Below are 20,111 nucleotides of genomic sequence, written 5' to 3'. Positions count from 1 at the left end.
GGAATTTCAAAGCAAAGTTTCTAGTTGGCATGTGCAACCATGCACAGGTTGTCATTAGAAGGACCCACTGACAGTTGGTGTGGTTAATCCCATTCAACCGTGCACAGGTTGCAATTTGCATGATAATTCTGGCAGCAGTGATCTTTTTTTTTTTTGGGTATAATTTCTTAAAAATTTGCATGGATAATTTATCTTTAAGTAATAGAAATAATCTCCTACAAGTTTGGCATCATTCTTATGTGAAATGGAAAACAAACCTGTTAATATCATATTTGGCAATGATATCAACTCGCTTTTTGCTAGTTCCTTTATATTCGTTGTAAAATTCAGATACAACTGACAGAAAATTGTCTTGTAGGTTCTTCTAAGAATGCTTCCAGACTATCATCATCATGTGAAGTCATATGAGAACACACTAATCACAAAATTCTTTGGTCTTCACAGGATTAAACCTTCAAGTGGGCAAAAGGTAACACTCATTTTGACCCAGCGGCATTTTTCTGTGCCCAAGTCATTTTTCAGAGTCATAGTAATGCTTGTTAATAGGAGGACTTTGACCTTTATACTTGCAACCTAGAATTTTAGTACACGCAGTTTATTTACTCCCTCAAAGATTGGACTCTATCATAGTTTGCATATTTCATGCAAAATGACTTCAATAATCTGTGTATCCTTTGAGCAACGGGCTAATGGGTGTATATAAAAATTGTTGTGCAGTTCCGCTTTGTTGTAATGGGAAATATGTTTTGCACAGAATTGAGGATCCATCGGAGATTTGATTTAAAAGGATCATCCCTCGGACGCTCGTCAGACAAGGTAGAAATTGATGAGAGTACTACTCTTAAAGATTTGGATCTGAGCTACTGCTTTTACTTGGAACCATCTTGGCGAGAGTCTTTGTTAACGTAAGTGGTAGTTTAAAAAAATCTTCTGTCATTTCTCCTTCATTACATTTGACATATTTTAGGATAAAAGAGTATTATGAGAGGAGGGAAAAGAATGGGATATTGTCCTTAGACAAAGCAACAAGGAGCAAATAGAAAACAAATATGTATATCTTATTATACTGCACTTTATGAGTTCTTGAAGCCATTGTCCCATGGGTCAGCGTAGCTCTTCACACATATTTTGGTATGTATGTTATAAATGTGAACTTTTGTTACGAAATGAATCCTTTACCCCCCCCCCCCTTAAATTGTTGCCTTTTAGAAGCAATAACTGCCAAAAAGCAGCAATATCGATTGTGCAAAATTTGAAGCTTGGACCCTAACAGCAAATATGGAATATTTCCTCTTGTACTTTTCGCAGGCAGATTGAAACAGACAGTAAGTTTTTGGAAGCACAACACATTATGGATTACAGCCTTCTTCTTGGTGTACACTATCGAGCTCCCCAACACCTGCGTTCTCTCCTGTCCCACAACCAAAGTGTCAATACAGATGGATTAGCAATGCTTGCTGAGGAAGGTGGGTATTAGATTCAACTCACGAAAACAGATATACAAGGTGTGGCTTTACATGCTTCTTGTGTAATTCAGATGATGTGCCGTGGAAGGACAATGTCATGCCCCCAACCTTGAGTGTAACCAACAGATGCTACAAGCACTACTTATTTAACCATTAGGCAGTAAAGGGGATTAATTCTCGTGGGGCTATCTATTTTTTTCCGGTCCCAGGCTGGCCTTTGTTTGACCTAACCATGATAAAAATAAATTTCTATGTTATAATTTGTAACATATGACAGGCATAACTAAAGCCAAGTTTCTCTACTTAAAGTTTATGATGTTCGGGATTCTAAAAGGCTTCAGCTTAGAATTTTGCCTATCATCATGTTTGGTCTAGCCGTGATAAGAAATCTGGGCAATAACACTTATATGCCGTATAGTATAAGTATCACCCTCGAGTCCAAATTATTAGGAGCACTAGTTCCCACAATACGAGAATTTCCCTCCTTATATATGTCATCTATTCTTACTTTTCTGTTAGATCATGGACTTGAAACTAATTAATTTAATACACTGCTCCTGATCAACCGACAGACCCACTAGAGGATGAAGTATCCAACTACCCAGAAGGCCTTGTTCTGGTCCCTCGGGGAGCCGATGATAGTAGTGTTGTCGTGGGCCCTCACATAAGGGTAGCCGTTTGCGAGCTTCAGCTGCTGGTGATGAAGAAGTGGATCTCCTTCTACCTGGTACAGCAAGGTATGGTTTGTTTACGAGTTCAAATGGCCTTGTTATCAATTCGTTATGTTACTTCTGTCATAGTGCTCTTGCGCAATCTGTTGTGTCATTACTTTAATGTGTATTATAGAGAAAATTACGTTCACTGTTGTTGACAAATTGTCTAATGGCACTTTTAAATGCGTAACCAAACACTTGTTTTTGTTTTTTTAAGTTTGTAGCTCTCCTCATCTTACCTGTGATTTTTTTAATTATTTTTCCAAGGCTGGGATTTGATACATTAATTCCAAAGTACATGGAATGCCTTACTACAAATTGAATTGCAAACAAACTTTTCATGTTCTCCCCAGTGACTGGAAACTTTATGGATCCTAAAACACTCTGTAATTTATTGCAGTTCACACATGAATTTTCCCTTAGATGAGATTCCTAACTACTGCTACATGCTAATCGTTTTGGAAATGATCTCTCATTGTTTTGTTCTTTTTTCTACCTATTCACGTCACTTAATATCAAAATTTTCCTTTTCACTAGACGGATAAGTTTTATGAAATTTTCGAGACTGAGGTTTTTTCTCTCTTCACAACTTGTTAAGCAGACTTCAAATCCAGCTAGGTGTCAACATGCCTGCGAGGGCAGAGCTGATTCCAGGAAAACAGGAGAAACAAATGTTCCATGAGGCATATGACGTTGTTCTGTACCTAGGCATCATCGACATATTGCAAGATTACAATATGACTAAGAAGATTGAACATGCGTATAAATCTCTCCAGTTTGATTCATTGTCGATCTCAGCTGTGGACCCTACTTTCTACTCACGTCGCTTCTTGGAATTTATTCAGAAAGTGTTCCCACCAAATGCAATGACGGGTTAAAGTTGAGGTTAAATTCAACTGATGGACTTTGCTAGGCATTTGCCCCCCTTTTGGGCACGCTCTTGGATGTCTCTAGTAAGTGGCTGCTGGGCCACGGACACCTTGGTGATTGTGTTAGTGAGAAGAAAATTTATCAGATATTGTAAGTATTGGGGTAGATGACCCTAACAATTGGGTGGGTCTAATTTTATCTTCTTTAGTTTGTAAAGATTCATGGCCTGATTTCGCCCTTTGTCCTTTATCTTCCCGCGCACTCAAAGTTTTTTTTTTTTTTAAATAATATATAGTTGGCTTTTTATTTGTGTATTGTCTCGTCTATTGTAGCTTAAATCATGTCATGCCAAGGTAATTTCTGTTAATGCTCATTTTTAGTCCTTCTCAGTGTTGTCATAAGGAGATTATAATTACTCGGTTTTCTTATGTTATGTGGAAAGAAGCTGGCCTTGTTTCTTTTGTGCAGAGTGAAAAAGATCCGAATATTCTGGCAGGGCTATTCATTTTGCTGCTAGTTCAGGGAAACTAGATCACTTGTTATTATCATACCATGAATTGAATGCACCTGTTGGTTTCCGGGGGAAGAGTTAGTTTTACTCCACTGTTTTTTTTTTTTTTTGGGTCAATAGTTTTACCCCACTTAACCACACTCATTCTCCATCTGAATCCAAACTTAAATCTATATTTTAAATTTTTACATGTTGCTTCCATGTCAAAAAAATTGCACCAAATTGAAGGATGACATTGAAACTTGAACTACTCCGTCAACAGAACAAATGGACAAATAAATTTAAAAAGAAAAAATATAATTTTCAATCCTATAGTTTTATTAGATACTACTTTTAATGTCTAGTTTTTTTTTAGTGTTTTTAATCTTTATAATTTCAACGTGACATTTATTACTCAAGTCTTTATAGTTTCAATGTTTTTAATCCTTACAAAGACTAAAAACATTGAAAAAATTATAAGGGTTTAATCAATAAAATTATAATGATCAATAATTATATTTTTTGATTCAAACATAAAGCATATGCAAATGCACAGGCAATTTTAGCCAGGTTTTACAGATCAGGAGGTTCATTAAGGGAATATTTGAATTTCTCCTTTACAAAGCATCAACCGTCGGTATGAACTAAAAACGTTTACGAAAATGTTTGCAAGAAATAAGTTAAGGATGAATCTTCAAACCGTAAATATGAAGTCAATTAAACGACACAATGTCCTCGGACAATCGTTGGATCCCGGTCGGTAAATGCTGATCTGGAAAGGCCCCCGGGGGTAACTGAACTGATAAAGTATGATACCCTTATCAGACATAGGATGTGTTTTGGCCTATCCCCTAACTGAGGTTTGGGGGGTGTCCAAGCCTCAGACGGGAGTAAAAAGACCATTACAAGATCTGAAATCTTGTTTGGGTTAAATATATATATATATATATCAAACGAGCTTATAGGCATATGCTATGCCCTAATATTTCCCTCCAAATGTGGTAATTTAATAACTAGACACTTCCATTTAAAAAAAAAAAATTGCATGAAATAACCAAAAAATAAAGAAAATTTTATAATTCATAATTTACGAATAATACCCCCTGTAACACACACACACACACTCGTTAGGCACAATGCTAGATTAGATGACTTTATAGTTTATACACCCAAATCGTAATCGTAACTTGTATTAAAAATCAATGAAGACGCAGATCAAAAGAACATTACACAGACAATTCTAAAATGGCTAACAGTTCCTTTTGTCTTCAGACCAAAGGGCTTACTGCTTAGTTACAGTTCTCAGTCAATCATCTACCCATTTAGAACCCAATAGCATCGCTCCATTGGTCCAGAAAGACATGTTGCTCTCACATTAAATTATCCATTCTAGGCGGCGGCGGTGGCGGATGAGCAACCTGGCCCTGCATTTGTTGTCCGGGAAAACTTGCCCAGGTGGCATAGATGGAGGCCTAGTACCCATGTTGAAACTTGCTGTTGCGCTGCTGGCAACAGGAGGTGGAGGTGGGATAGAAGCAATTCCACCAGAAGATGCAGATCTAGGGCCATTTGACATAGGTGGGGGTGGCGGGGGCAATGATCCAGGCATCGGAGGTGGTGGAGCTCTGGGAGGATTTCCAAGAAGCACACTAGGTGGTAAGCCTTGAGGCGGAGGAGGTGGCGGTGGTGGAGCTTGAGATGGTGGAGGCATAGGCCTTGCTGGAACACCCGGTGCAGCTGTGCTATTGGCTGCTGAGGTAGGCTGGGGTTTGTTTGCCTCTGGTGGCTTCGGTTTGAAATACAATTGCAACTGCAGATTTAACACCCCCTTGTTCATATTAGACAGCAGAGATAAAAAACAATCTGCAGTTCTCATCTGCAGCTCATTTACTCGATTCACACTTCGCATCAAGGTTTGCTTTTAAGTTACCACTCTGGCAATTGAAGTATGCTTAATAGTGTCAAAAGTTTTACACACCAGAATCATCAGCTTGTATCTATTACTTGTACATGCCTAAGCATTAATTTTCTTGAAAAATATAAAAATTGGTTAAATACTGTTGATTTGTTTTCATTTTCAAAATTTATTTCAAAGGAGGGGGTGATGATCAGGAATGTCTTCATCAATGGAAAGCGAGACTTCATCAACATTATTACTGATCCCACAAATGTCAGACAAAGATATGCACAAATCCAACATATACAGTCAAGATATCAACCCGTTGGAGGAAAGAATAAAACAACTGACCGTAAACATCTTTGTGTCTGGGTCCCAGTGTGAGAAAAACTTTGGAGTTGACTTGTCAATCTCTGTGCTGGGAACCTAAAAACGTAGAATAATCAGCACAAACAGTGAAATGCATAGGTGAGCCATTCACAACGGCAATGACATACCTTGAAAGCAATGATTTCGTATGGTTCAGCTGCGCACAAAAGATACTGGTATCTTTTATCAAAGGGTTGCACTCTCTGTGTCCATGAAAATATGATCAAAAATTTAAAAAACAAACAAAATACTAGCTCAGGTTTTTCAAACACAATTGATAAAATGCAGGCAAGAGTTAATTATAATAAATTACTCATAGTTGACCAAAAAAATTGCTAGTAAAAACCTTAAAGACAGGAGAAGCTATTAGAAGAAATTATATCAAAAAAATAAGGGTCTACCTGCTCATAAGAAGACATAAATCGATGCCTTGGCTTTGCTAGGTCTTCAATCTCAGGATATTCAATCTACGTTACAAAGCATATGTAAAAATAAATAAAATAGTATTATCTGATGTTAAAAGAATTTTATTTTATTTTTTTTAGAAAAGGATCACACTGAGCTGACGGAACACCTGGAAAAGAAGAGATCTCTGATTTGTCTCAGGATCATATTGCTTGGTCACTCGGTACCCAGGTCTACCAATCTTCACTGTCAACACATTGAATATCCATGAAATAATTCTTTTTATTTATTCAAGAAGATAATAAAAAGAAAAATTTGCTTGAGTTAAACAAAAAGTAAATGTATTTTCCCTACATCTATCGAGTTTCAAGTTAAATGTACAAAAGCGTCAAGAAACACCAAAGCAAAGCATAGAGATGCAGTTAATACACACTAGTTATCCAGATTGATCGACAGAGGAACCTAACTGTCTGGCTAACATAATATCGAAATCTACACCTATCCTCGTACCATTCCAGAAAGCATTGCAGCAAAGCAAAGCCCAACCCTCCTGGCTAAGGATGATAATGACATCTAAAATATATCTATCAAACAACATTCTACTTAACCAAATTCAAAATAAAAGATTTACCTGTCTTGCGAACGGAGACTTTACGCTTGTGGGGCTGAGGTTGGGCGGGTGCCTCTTTGGCCTCACGAGCTGCTCTCTTAGCCAAATTGGTCTGATGCCGCTTACCCTGTGTGTGCGCCAGATAATTCCCTTCGTTATTGTGCAAAGTGAGACAAAGTTTGCACTCATAGCTTCAAAAAAAAAAAACAGTGAATACAAAGAGAAACCTAGAAGCAGTTCAATATGAGAAGCACAAGGAGAAATACTGAGTGCAGGGATGTTGAGCAAAAAAAGGAAGAGAGAGAGGACCTGCCAAGATGATTGCGCATGAAGTAGGGGTCTTTGGCAAGATCAATAGTCTCGAGGGCGAGTCGGCGGAGACGCTCACGACGGTCGATGGCTTCATTCTGGGCGGAGGCAGCGCCCCCACTGCCAGGCTTTGAACCCCAATCACGATCCATTACTGCTGTTGCTCCCGCCAATTACTGGGGCTGCTCCACCCGTCTGCCGCGATGTCGTCCGCACGCAGCTCCACAGGGGAACGAGGACGAACTGATGAAGAGTGCTGCCGAGATGAGAACCAAACCAGCCAAACGACACCAATATACCCGGAAAATTAGAACCGCCAATACGTAGCCAAAGACCACCAGCGATTTAAAATGATACGGACTAGAATATTGATCCCAGATGCCCAGCCCACCAGCGAATGGGCCCGGGCTTAAGTGATGGGCCTATTAGCAGAGGCAAGTCATAGCTGATTAGCGGCCCTTGTATATTTTGGGAAATTTACTAAAAAAGTGCCTGACCACAAATTTAATCATCGAGTGTAACATGTTAAGAGAATTTAACCCTAAACTAACTAAGTTTAATCATGATGGTTAAGTAATTTAATGTGATGTGTGGCCAGAGATATCTAATAAGTGTATTTGGTTATGATTTCAGACCTAATTATGAGTTTAAAGTGAAATTAGACCATCCCAACACTAAAAGAGAGAACGGCCGAAGAAGGAACCTCTATGCCACATGTCTCGACGTATAGCAAATTCACCGTAGCACATAAAGTGATAGCAATAAAGAGGACTTCTTATTGCCATGCGTCACCGAGCATGGCCAAAATATCTAATAAGTGACTTGTGAACTAAGATAGAAATCAGAAGAGGAAGAAGGGGAAGACGAAGGAGCTCATCCTTACTTTGTTAAGGCTTCAATTTCAAGAAGGTTAGAGACATTTTGAAGTTATCAAACCTTAAAAATAAGTTTTCTAATCTCTTATTCTCCCTTCCCAATCTATTTTCTCAAAGATTTGAGTTAGGATTTAAATGGAGATGATAATTTTCAGTCTATATAGATTATAAATCTAAATCCATTGACTCAAATGAAGTTAATAAGAAGTGTTTAGAGTATTTAAACTTAGTACTAAGGGTTTTAGATGCTGTTGGTTGGTGAATGTTATTAATGTCCACAAATGGCCATTAAATCTAAATTTATGAAGGTTGTTAAGCCATTAATAATAGTGTGAGAGTTTAATAAAGCTATTAAGAGCTAAAAGAGTTAATATACCTAAAGGATATATTTCAATGTAAGAAATAAGAGTATTGAGTATTTTAAAAGTGCAAAGTGAGAATTTGGAAGTGTATGTTTGACAGTGTTGATGAGTTAGACTTAATTAATTGTAGATTAATTGTTCAGGCACCGTATTTAGCTTCAAAAGCAAGCTTGGAATAAGTTATTGAGGAAAAGATATTTAACCTCCTAAAGGTTTGAGGTAACTGAGGGAATCATATTTTGAGTAGTTATTATTAATTGTGTTGTAAAGTGAAATGTATTTATTTGCATGTACAATTGTGATTTGTGAATGTGTAAATATGATAAGAAATATGAGTTAGCATATTTGCATTAATTGAACAAAAATGCAAAAATGAATTTGAAATGAATTTCAGATTATAATATAGTATTGGAACGAGTAGTTGATGATTGATATGATAAATTTGATTTGTGATTAAGTATAATAGGGTAAGATAATTGTGTTAAGATTGAAAATGATAAATATATATGATACATGTGAAAATGAGATTTATGTGCACTTGAGTAACGCATTTTCATAAGCCTAACGTGTTAATATTGAAATAATAAAGTTATAAAATGAATAAGTATCGTACATAGCATGATCAATTAGTGGGAGTTTTTCTAAGAAGAAGAATAGTTAAAATTCATATGGTATTTACGGTCGACTTTCAATTCATAAAGGTATAGCCTTATCTTACTATTTATCGAGGGACTGTCCCATAATTTGTCGAGGGATTATAACCTAGCTATTTCCATCAGGTTGGTAAGGAGGTTTAGCTTAGGGTATAAGATACTTGAAAATTTTGAAAGTAAGGAAAATTGTGGTCTGAGAGTAAGTATTGTAATCTTTAGTCGGGTTATACTTCATAATTGATGAGCTTAGGTAGTTCAGTCACACGGACGAGCCTTGTTAAATATTATAGCTCACAATTTTAATCGGAGGAAATAAGGAGGATGTAAGGATGGTTGATCATGTATATGTGTTTATTTGACGTGTCATATAGTTGTTTAAGTTTGTGGTGAGTCATGATAATAGATTGAGTCATTATCACATGTTTGTGTGTCTTGTGGTAATGTACTGTGTGATTCAAGATGAGAATTATTAAAATGAGTTAAATTGAGAAATGACAGTTTGTGTTGCATGTGATAGTACATGTATTTTAAGAAAATCAACTCTATTTATGTGTGTTTATTCAATTGATATATAACTGTTTGGGGTAAATATACCTTGGTTATTGAGTGTCTAGACTTACCCCTTCATTTTAATATTTTACATGCTTTAACTCTGGTTTGTAAAAAGGAAAAAGCTTCTAGAGGCTTAGAAATCTAGGGTTTTTACTGTAAAGCCTCTTGTCTCTAATAATTTTGTGCAATAAATAAGTATATTGCTAGTTAGGATGTATTTTATTTACACTTACACTATATTATTGTTTATAATGTCTGGAATATATTTTGGGCTTTAGGATATTGTTTATGATAAATTGCAATTGTTATTAAGGCTAAAATATTAATGCTAGTGTAATAAAATTGATTTAATCATGATATTGAAGATTTATTGTGAAATACGACGATAATGCCTCTCCTTTTAGTTTTTTATATTAAGGGGTTCGGAAATGAAAATTTGATATTATGTTGTAAATATGCATGTGGCATGTTGTATAGGTAGTCATGACTCCATTTAGTATAGTTTGGGTGTTAGGAAGGGTATTTGGCACTTGTATGGGGTTTTAGACACCCTTGATTTGTGAATAAAGTTGAAAATATATTTAAGTGTCTAACTTTCTCGTGTGACCTAATTTAAAAGTAAAATTTGTGCCATTAGCTAATTTATAAAAAGAACTTTATATAGATACTTAGATTATCTTATTCGAATGTCGAATGGAGAATTGGGACACATCGTAATTGTCTAAAAATTGCTATCATGTGACAGCAAAGTTGCTTTAAAAAACATGCATGGTGCCTTTGTCACAGGGCATGGCACAAAAGAGAACAACCACATCGCATGTGCACAAAGCCACGATATATTGCTCTATTTTTTAGACTATGATAATTTTCAATTGTTTTCAAATTATTTTACTTATATAAGGTATCCCATGCCTCCATAACATTATTTTACTCTAATTAATAGTTTAATAAATGGTTTTGAGTTATGTTAAACTATAAAAACTTGATATACCATTTATATAAATTTTAAACTTGGTAATCTCTTGATTACTTTGAACTTTGTTAACTAATTGTGATTAGACAAGGGAGATCTTACAAGGAGAGGAACTTGTAAGATTTTCCAAGAAGAAGTTCTTCGCTAGCAATATGTTTAAAAGTAAAAAAACTAAATTACCTCTAACAAACTCTCCCTCTCTCCTTAAAAATTCTCTCCTCCCATGAAAGCTTCTTTGGCCTTTAGTAAGCATTTTCCTCGATGGTGTCTCCCTAGCAAGCGTGTGTTAAGTGTTGTTTTGGTGTGTGAGTTGGTATTTGATGATAGATGTTATGTGATACTATTGTAGAATAGCACGAAGATAAAAATAATTTTCAAGATTTGCAATATAAAACAATCCAGGTTGTTTCCCAAGGAACCAAATAATTATCCAATTAAATTAGGATTTTTGACAACTAAAACAAAGGTTAATTTAAAATACTAAGTAGGGGGTTTTGAAACTAAAAATTAAAATATCTAATTAACAAAAATAGGACAAACAAGAGATACTTAACAATTAACTAGAATTTAATATGACAAATGCAATTAACTACAATTTCTTCCCCTGATCTGCAATGGTCCTTGTCTAAATTAAATCCGTAAGCAAAATTTCAACTTAAATCCTGAATGTTCCTTCAAGGTTTATGCCATTATCCAATTCAAAATTCAATAACATCTCACTTAAACTTTAAACTAAACTCAAGTAACAATTAATTTGGGAATTTTTTATAAATAGAAAAAGTCATCAATTTCCTCCTCTAATTCCCCTCTCAAACCTCTAATCAATCACCAAGAAGCTTATGGCATCTCAATATCCAAGAAATGTAGCAATATGTGTGTGTGTATATATATATATATATCCAAACCTGGAAAATATAAAGTTTGCAACACTCACAGAAATAAACAAATTAATTGACGAAATTTTCATATCTAAAAATTCCATTAAAACATACTTCAAATTTAAACAGTACAATCCCTCAAATAACAAAATATATTATGTTCAAAGCTGAACATAAATGAAGCATAGAAAAATTACAACAACAAAAAAGCCAAAAGTGAGGGAAATAAGACAAGAATTTCAACCTAAAGTCTCCATAATAATTATAAGACTCATGTTACAAACCTAGTTAGAACATTGTAGCTTATAACATGCAAATAAACTAGAACCCATGGCTCTAAAAATTGAACAAGACCTAGCAGCTATAAGGGTAAAAGAAACTGTTGAAAGTAAAGAGAAGAAAAAGAAGAAGAAGCTCGAGTTTCTCATGTTCGGCCTCTACTCCTTCTCTCCCAATTCCCAAACACTTGTGCATTTTTCGATTACTATTTATATTCCTTCCTTTTCAATTCAATAATCCATGCATATTATTGATCTTCAATTTAGCTAAAAAAATTTGCACAAAAAAATAATATTTAATAGCGACATGTGCAAAAAATATTAAATGGTGATATAATTTTAAAGATTTAATCCATTAATTCTCACAAAATATAAAGTGACCAATAAAATAGAATATATTTTAATTAATCTTAGTTAGTCATAATTAATCAATAAAAAGACCCAGTGAATAGGATAAAAATATATGAAAATATGTTCTATTATCATATATTCACAATTTGAAGCAAATGGAAAAATTAGAGTTAATTGATTCTCAAAAATAAGTTTTAAATTTGGTGATTTTTCTTATTCTTGTCAATTTAAGCTTTTAAGTTTGTTTTGTTGTAGGAAATTGGTCCCAGAAGCTAAGTTTCTAACAAACATGATTTGGATCTAGTCCTGTGCGAGAAAGCATAGGCAGTGATAAAGCAACATCCACCGGCCGCAACCCTTTTTTGACAATAAAGCGGTGAACATTCACGGCAAGGTAAATTGTTCGTGTCCCTTTCACTTTTCACACAGTTTGAGATCTTCTTTCTATAAGTTTCAAAGTCCAAAGTCATGAATTGTATTTCAAAAGTCATGCATGGTTTATATTTCATTGATAATACTATTTTCTTATATATCTCATGTTATGTTTCTTGGAGATTATGTAATTGTCAATGTTTTTCAAGGAAGTTAGATGAAGATGAAGAGACCAAATGCTGGAATTTGTGGTGTTGGTACTGCCTTACAGGCTTAATTATTAGTTCTTACAATGCTAGAACTTATTACATAGAAGCTTGGAATTATTTGCTTCTATTGAATTTTGATGATTCTAGCTTTATAACCTATCCTACATGACATGCATGGGTAGTAGACCTAAACTCTTGAAGTTGCATTATTTGTTCTAGATCAATCATGTGTGGGTAGTGGTGCAACCTAAATCTTACTCCTTCCGTTTTTATTTCCAAGAGAAAAAAACTGCATCACATTGCTTAACAAAATTAGTTAAATATATTAATTACGTCTGAAAATAAAAGAATTAAACTACAGTACCTTTCATTAATTATGTTAATCAAGCTTTTATTAATTGTTTCTTATGATTATGAATGATAAAATTATAAGGGGTAATTAAGGAAGTTTGCCATAAATTATTATTGAAAAATGTGATTTTGCTTATATAAAAAAAACTAACTAAAAGTGATAGTTTCTTTTATAAATAAAAATGAAGGGAGTATAATTCAAATGTTAGGGACATTTGATTTCCTTGATTGACATTTAGACTTTTATACATAACAGTTACAAGAAAATTAACATATTTCATTTGGTGAAGTCAAGTGAGGTGATTTGCTTGCAATTTTCTCCTAATTTTGCAATAGAGCATTTTTCCTTTACATGTTTATCTCTAACTCGAGTCTCTTTCCATAAGATCATGCAACAACAATGGGCATGACTATTATGATAACTTGTGGATGTGGATGTGGAGGGCCTTGGCTTACATGACTATTATGAGCGAATAGGATGAGCAGATGGGCTAAAAGCTGAAAGTTTCTTGAGAAAACATTCAAAGGCTTTGAAGAATGAACATTGCCCTACTTATGTGGTGATTGTTAATTGCTTTATTGATGTGGAAAAGCATTTAATATGTAAATGATTTCTTGTTATGTGTAGTTGATTATTTATTTTATCTTCTTATAATGTAGTTTATATTGTCAAGGGATGTGAGAACATACTCTTGTATAATGATAAATGAATTTTTGAATACAATTATTTACTCCCATTGTTATCTTGTTTATAGGCATGCTAGTATCCAAATATACATTTACGATATCCTGAAAACGCGATGTTATATATAACCATATTCGAGCATACATTAGCAATATACAAAAAACACAATGTTGGTGCAATATATTAAATTCAAGTTCTAAGCCATATTGAAATCAAAAGAACAAATATCTTAAAGATTGAGGTAATAGAGGCTACATTTCATTCCTGACCTTCATTTTACTCGAATCTCACAAATGAATATCCTAAAAATTGAAATGAGATTACATGTCTTGAAAATAATGTCCTGGTGTAACATTCGAATATGAAAATTGGATATCTTGAAAATTTATACTTAATGTTATGTCTTAAGACAATATGCAAGTCTCTTTAATCATGTACAACCCTTCTTCCATAACATGTAATCAACCTTCAAGAAAATGCAATTGGCTTCCATTGATTCAAGTATGTATTTGTGATATTTAAATATATGAAAGAAAAGTACATTTAATTGAAGATCAGTTGTATATAATGGAAAAAACATTGAATATACATTCAAATGTGTCTATAAGAAATTTTAACAAGGGATATTTGAATATATAGAAGTGATATTCAAATATATGGAAGAAATTACATTAAAGAGCAGTCAAATATTGTGGAAGAAATATTGCATATGCATCCAAAGTTATCCACAGAGAATTTTAACAAGGAATATTTGAATGTGCATAAGTGAAGTTTAAATGTATAGAAGAAAATTGCATTTCATTTAAGAGCAGTCGCATGTCGTGGAAGAAACATCGCATATGTTTCCAAAGGCCTATAAGAGATTTTAACAAGGAATATTTGAATATGTGAAAGTGACATTTGAATATGTGAAATAAAATCACATTTCATTAAAAAGCAGTTGCATATTGTGGAAAAAACATCACATACGCATATCTAAAGATATTCATAATTGATTTTAACAAGAGATATTTGAATATGCAAAAGTGATATTTAAATATATGAAAGAAAGTTGCATTTCATTAAAAAGCAATTGCATATCATGAAAAAAACCATTGCATATACAGCTAAAGGTATCCACAAGGGATTTTAGCAAATGATATTTGGATACACAAATGTGATATTCGAATATATGGAAGAAAATTACATTTTGTCAAAAATTAGTAGCATGTTGTGGAAGAAACATCTCATATGCTTCAAATGTGCTTTAGGGCTCAATAAATTGTTGTAAAAGAACCTTTTAAGTATTAACATGAAATTATTGACAACAAAGAACATTGTCTTATATCAATAGTGAAGCACCTTATGCAATATATGGCAATAAAGGATCTTGCTCAACTTTTTTATTTTTTAATCATAAGGTCAATTTGGCCATTTATAGCTCCAAATTAATGCCAATAAAGGACCTCCTCTTAGAAAATTTTCAAGTTGCTCTCCACAATTGAATTTGTGGTAAGATAACTTTTAGCAATTTTTCCTATTTTTTATTTAAAGAAAATTTGAGTTTTGAAATGAAAAATATTGAAATACTTCATAATTTAACCAATTTTTCCCTAAAAAAAACGATAATTTTGGTTCCTTTTTTTTCGGAAATCAACACTTATATTAATAGAAATCTAAATTTTATAAATAAAAATCTCCACCAAAAAAATAGGTTATCATCGATATTTTAAAATTATTGTTTATGTTATCCAAAATTATAATTTAAATTTTTCAATGCCATAAAATTATTTTTATTCTAGAGGTACCCCCAAATTGTAACTTTTTTAAAATATGAATATCAACATTAATATATTAATATATATATATATATATATAGGCAATATTTTTTTTGTGAAGAATGAGAAAGGTAATTGTTCTTTCAATTTAGTTTTTAAAATTTACAAAAAAAAAAAACCATACAGTGATTTGTGAGCCTGTCAGAAGCGGGAAGCCGGAGAGAGTGGTGAAGGGGTGGGGTCGTGGGGACGAACCTGCGGGAAAGGGCAGAATAAAGGCAAACCACAGGCATGATAACCCCCGATTCCATCAAGATGTGGGACATCCGAATCAATCAAGCACAAGCACCAAAGTTTCTGTTTCTTTATATCAAGTAACTCTTTTCGCTGTCAGCTTTCCACCAATACATTAAAGCTCTTCATCCACATGCTTCTCAATATCCTAGCTCAGAAATCATGATCCCCCTCGATGCTTCGCATTCCCTTATTTTTCTGTTCTTGTTCCCTGTTATCTGGTATTTTCCTATGATACAAAATAAAGAAAGCTGTACTCTCTTATGCAGTCCCGCCAACATCGGAAAAGAGTCCCACGGAAACGCATTGTTATTACGGTGCTATTACATGTCTCATTAATTTTAGGGATTCAAAAACAGCTGGGAGAAAGGAAACATTTTCGAGGTGCCTTGAATGGATATAGTGTATTATGATTTCTGAAGAAACATGCGATGAAAGAAAAAAACAAATAGTGACCTCCCACCCAAACATCACATCCGTGGTTTTGTTATTTTGCTTTTCAAGCATTTGAGAGTGCCTCTTCACCCAATGGGTCATATCATTTTTTCACGCCCAACTGGTTCATCAACATCTATTCTTTGAATGTTTTCCTTTTTTCGTATTAAGATCATCCCAAATGCCGAGTCATTCCCCTTTCATATGATTTGAATGTAATTAGCCATCACCTAGACGCTATGAAGGTATTGTTCACATTAAAAACAATGACTTTAGCAAGTTCCGAAAACGAATAATAATGGTAAAGAAGAAGCTCTGGCATTGAAGTTTTCAGTATAGAGATGAAAGACAAGGATGATGCTGTTTTTGAGAGTCTGTGCCTGCCTTAATCGACTAGTATCCCTTTTTCATTCGGTCAGTAATATGATTGTTGGCTTGAAAAGGTACCTATACCTTACCAACAGGTGAAAACACAAAAGCGAACATCTTTAAAGAGCATTGCTTACGGAGCAAACCATCCCAATCCCTCACACGTGGGGCTTGGAGTTTCTAAATTGGGCACCGCATATTTGAAGTTGGGGAATTTATAAGCTCGGAAAAAGAAAAGAATAAATACGTTCGTGACTCAGCTGAGTCTGAAGAAAGTAGAAACTCAGACCAAGGTAGCCGTTTTCTTTAATCAAAAGAAAGATGCCCCATTGCACTTCATTACAGGGGTGTCTTTAAGCTTTTCTCCTTTTCTTCTCTTACATCTCTCCCTCTTGCTCTCCCCCACCCCACCCACACCGACTTTATATATACATGTTTCTTTCACTGTACTTTCTAGATAGATAGAGAGAGAGAGAGAGTCCATTAGAAAAGGATTCACTATAGAGAGAAGGGGAGAGAGCGGGGGAGAGAGATAATGAGTTCATCTTCAGGTCAGAGCAGTGGCTATGATCTCTCTTTCAAGATCTTGTTGATCGGCGACTCCGGTGTGGGAAAAAGTAGTCTACTCGTCAGCTTCATATCCAGTTCTCTTGAAGATCTTGCCCCAACCATTGGTATTTATCTAAGCTCTCATTTGCTTATTCATTCTATCAAGTTCCTCTGGAAATCTCGGACTTGAACCTATCATGACATGACTCTGACATCTTGATTGCTATTTTCCACCACCAATCTGAAGTTCTGAACAGAACAGCCAAGGGATTTTGTGATATTTCTTATAGATTCGTGTCAAGCAAACAGTATCTGCTGATTTTCTATTTTAAATTTACAATCCACTTTCTGGGTTGGAACTTTTTAAGTTCGTTTCAATGATAAGGTGGCAGACCAACCTCGAACCCTTAAGAAGCATCTTTCCGTTTCTGAAATGATCTAATCTAACTGCTCTTTTGTCTTCATCATCTGCAGGCGTTGATTTTAAGATCAAGCAGCTCACTGTAGGTGGGAAGAAATTGAAATTAACAATTTGGGATACTGGTAACTTGTGCCCAAATCTTGTGCTTCCATTTGATTCATGAAATCAGGCTCTTTTTTCTCATCAATAATACTTCCGCAACTAGACTTGTGGAAGCAAACAAATAGAGTGGAATATATTCTTTCCCTTATTTATATCATGTGGACCATATGTCCATTGACACAAGTGACTGTTCAGTAATGCTTTCCCTTTTGTGAAACGTTATATCTGTTTTGCAGCTGGGCAGGAAAGGTTCAGAACTCTAACAAGTTCATATTATAGAGGAGCGCAAGGAATCATTCTGGGTATGCTAAACTAATCCCAAAATCTATCTCCATGTTGAGTTCTGGCTAGAAGACTCTGTAGAGAATTGCTTTATGGAAAATTTGGTGGGTGAGACTTGTTTTGAGCTACGTGACTCTTGATACTTTTATTGGTGGTTTTCATGGCATCTGTTATGTTGGAGTGAGGTCTGATATATGATGACCAAATTAAGCATTTAAAAGGAATCATTTCCATTGTTGGGAATTATAGTTTAATACAATGCTTATTGTTTGCTCTCATTTTAGTTTATGATGTCACAAGGAGAGACACATTCACAAACTTATCAGAAATATGGTCTAAGGAAGTGGAACTCTATTCAACTAATCAGGATTGTGTGAAGATGCTAGTTGGAAACAAAGTTGACAGGGTAAGATTTTTGCTATGATTTTGTATTTATTTATACAAGGTATGGGAAGGAATTGGTTATTACAGGGAAATATTCCGTCAATAAAAGTACAGGGAAATATAGTAATGTAGCATGATGAAATATAAAGTTTTGAGCTCATCTCCATTTACAAGGGTAATGAAAGAAAATTCAGGTTGTCTACCCTGTGTCTCTGCTCAGTGAGGCACAAGTCTAGTTAATATGTACTACTACGACAGCTTTAGGAAGAATAGACCATGGTGACATAGGCAACAAGCTAAGATCTTAATAAATGAAATGAAAAGCAGCTCACTTCACAAAGGGCAAAGCCCTGCATGTTTAGGAGAATCATCTTTTGAAATCTAGGCTGGAACTGCTTATTTCCAGGGGTCTTTTACTAGCATAATTTTTTTCCTGACGTGTTCTGTTCATTAGTTTGCTTGATGGTTATTTATTTGTGTTCAGGATTCTGAAAGGGTTGTGAGCAGAGAAGAGGGCTCAGCCCTCGCCGAAGAGTTGGGCTCTTTGTTTCTTGAATGCAGTGCTAAAACTAGAGAAAATGTGGAGAAATGCTTCGAGGAACTTGCTCTGAAGGTACATTTGAGACTCTCAGATTATTCTGTACATTGTTTACCCCTATACATTGATAACAAATCGGCTGTTGTTTGATAGATAATGGAAGTTCCTAGTCTTTTGGAAGAAGGATCAACCTCAGTTAAAAGGAATATTCTAAAGCAGAAACAGGAACCCCGATCATCTGAGAACGGTGCTTGTTGCTCCTAAAATGCATTTCGGGGGACAGTGAATCTTGAGTAGCACAGCTTGGAGCCTTGGACATATCATGTATATTAACTAAGCTTCTTCCTTCGGCCAAAAAACGAAAACAAAAGCTTCATCCTTGGCTTCTGACTCGTCATTGTCTGCCCGTCGCATTATACTTTGCACTAACAAGTGAAAAATTCCTCCAACATTATGCCTATTATCCTGTGAAAATGTGCTTGCCTTTATGTTCTCCATTTTAGCTCACACCTGACCAATAAATCAATGCAACCTTGTAGACTTTGTTAATGTTGAACAGATGAATGCTTCCAGGATCACCCCCTTCATAGATCGTGTGTGTCATTTATTAGGTTGCAGTTTGGTATCTCATGGTGCTCATTGAAATCTATATTTTATATATAATATAAAAATTCTAACAAGTTCTGTTAACATGAGCTGTACTGTTTATATATATATATGAAGAGGTGGTTAAATACTTCTTTTACCAATTATTTGCAGCAGAACAACATTGAATGAGTTACATTCGTGATTCCTCGTTTATATTTGAATCTAATAATGTTTGAATATGAATTAATTGGTACATACTATACATATAATGTCAAAACTTGGGAGTAACTGCTCGGAAATAGGGGAAGAGAACGGGTGGATAAAAATAACAAAAGGATACTGCATCTTCGCTCAAAATTCTAAAGCTAAAGTTTATAGTTTTTCTCTTTTGTTGTGTATTAAGTTTTTTTTTTTGGATATCATTGTATATTAGTTTTTAAGCTTAATGAGAGACTTGTTATATTAGCTTGGGCCTACTCACACTTGACGCCCTGAAATAGTTTGACTCCAGAGAGAGCTTTTTCGGTTTCTCCTATATGCATGTAACATTATGATCAGACGAGCCAAGAGAATGGGATTCAATCAAAGTATAGCCACAGGAAATAAATGACCCTCACCATGACCAAGTGTTCTGAGCAAGAACTTGCATGGCTATTGCATTCCTAAAAAGAAAAGACAGAAGTTAGAAAAGGGGCGGGGAGGAGCATTATCCGTTAGATTTTTT

At 34.7% G+C, this 20,111-nt stretch overlaps 3 protein-coding genes across 3 annotated transcripts; 2 read left to right on the top strand and 1 right to left on the bottom strand.

The window, feature by feature from the left end:
• Positions 1-358: 358 nt before the first annotated feature.
• LOC129295615 (phosphatidylinositol 4-phosphate 5-kinase 9-like) lies at positions 359-3,363 on the top strand (the record flags this gene model as incomplete). Its single annotated transcript, XM_054934148.1, is given in 6 exon segments — positions 359-469; positions 718-905; positions 1,309-1,466; positions 2,039-2,131; positions 2,134-2,203; positions 2,781-3,363. Coding segments are annotated over 6 exon segments (897 nt in total), but the record flags the coding sequence as incomplete, so codon positions are not given.
• Positions 3,364-4,666: 1,303 nt separating this feature from the next.
• LOC129295620 (uncharacterized) lies at positions 4,667-7,429 on the bottom strand. Its single transcript, XM_054934154.1, has 7 exons — positions 7,130-7,429; positions 6,842-7,011; positions 6,380-6,456; positions 6,207-6,272; positions 5,934-6,008; positions 5,788-5,862; positions 4,667-5,349 (listed from the first exon to the last, which is right to left on the bottom strand). The coding sequence occupies exons 1-7, from the start codon at positions 7,279-7,281 to the stop codon at positions 4,915-4,917; spliced, it is 1,050 nt and encodes a 349-aa protein (XP_054790129.1). The 5' UTR covers positions 7,282-7,429; the 3' UTR covers positions 4,667-4,914.
• A 9,382-nt stretch (positions 7,430-16,811) lies between these two features.
• Positions 16,812-19,548, top strand: LOC129295616 (ras-related protein RABC2a-like). The gene is made up of 6 exons (XM_054934149.1): positions 16,812-17,197; positions 17,547-17,615; positions 17,832-17,897; positions 18,162-18,283; positions 18,746-18,874; positions 18,953-19,548. The coding sequence occupies exons 1-6, from the start codon at positions 17,059-17,061 to the stop codon at positions 19,061-19,063; spliced, it is 636 nt and encodes a 211-aa protein (XP_054790124.1). The 5' UTR covers positions 16,812-17,058; the 3' UTR covers positions 19,064-19,548.
• The last annotated feature ends 563 nt before the right edge of the window (positions 19,549-20,111 follow it).

The sequence above is a fragment of the Prosopis cineraria genome, unplaced genomic scaffold, assembly GCF_029017545.1.
Source record: "Prosopis cineraria cultivar Desert tree isolate PC_DT_omini unplaced genomic scaffold, ASM2901754v1 PC154, whole genome shotgun sequence".
Lineage (NCBI taxonomy): Eukaryota > Viridiplantae > Streptophyta > Magnoliopsida > Fabales > Fabaceae > Prosopis > Prosopis cineraria.
This window is presented reverse-complemented; position numbering and strand designations above follow the sequence as displayed.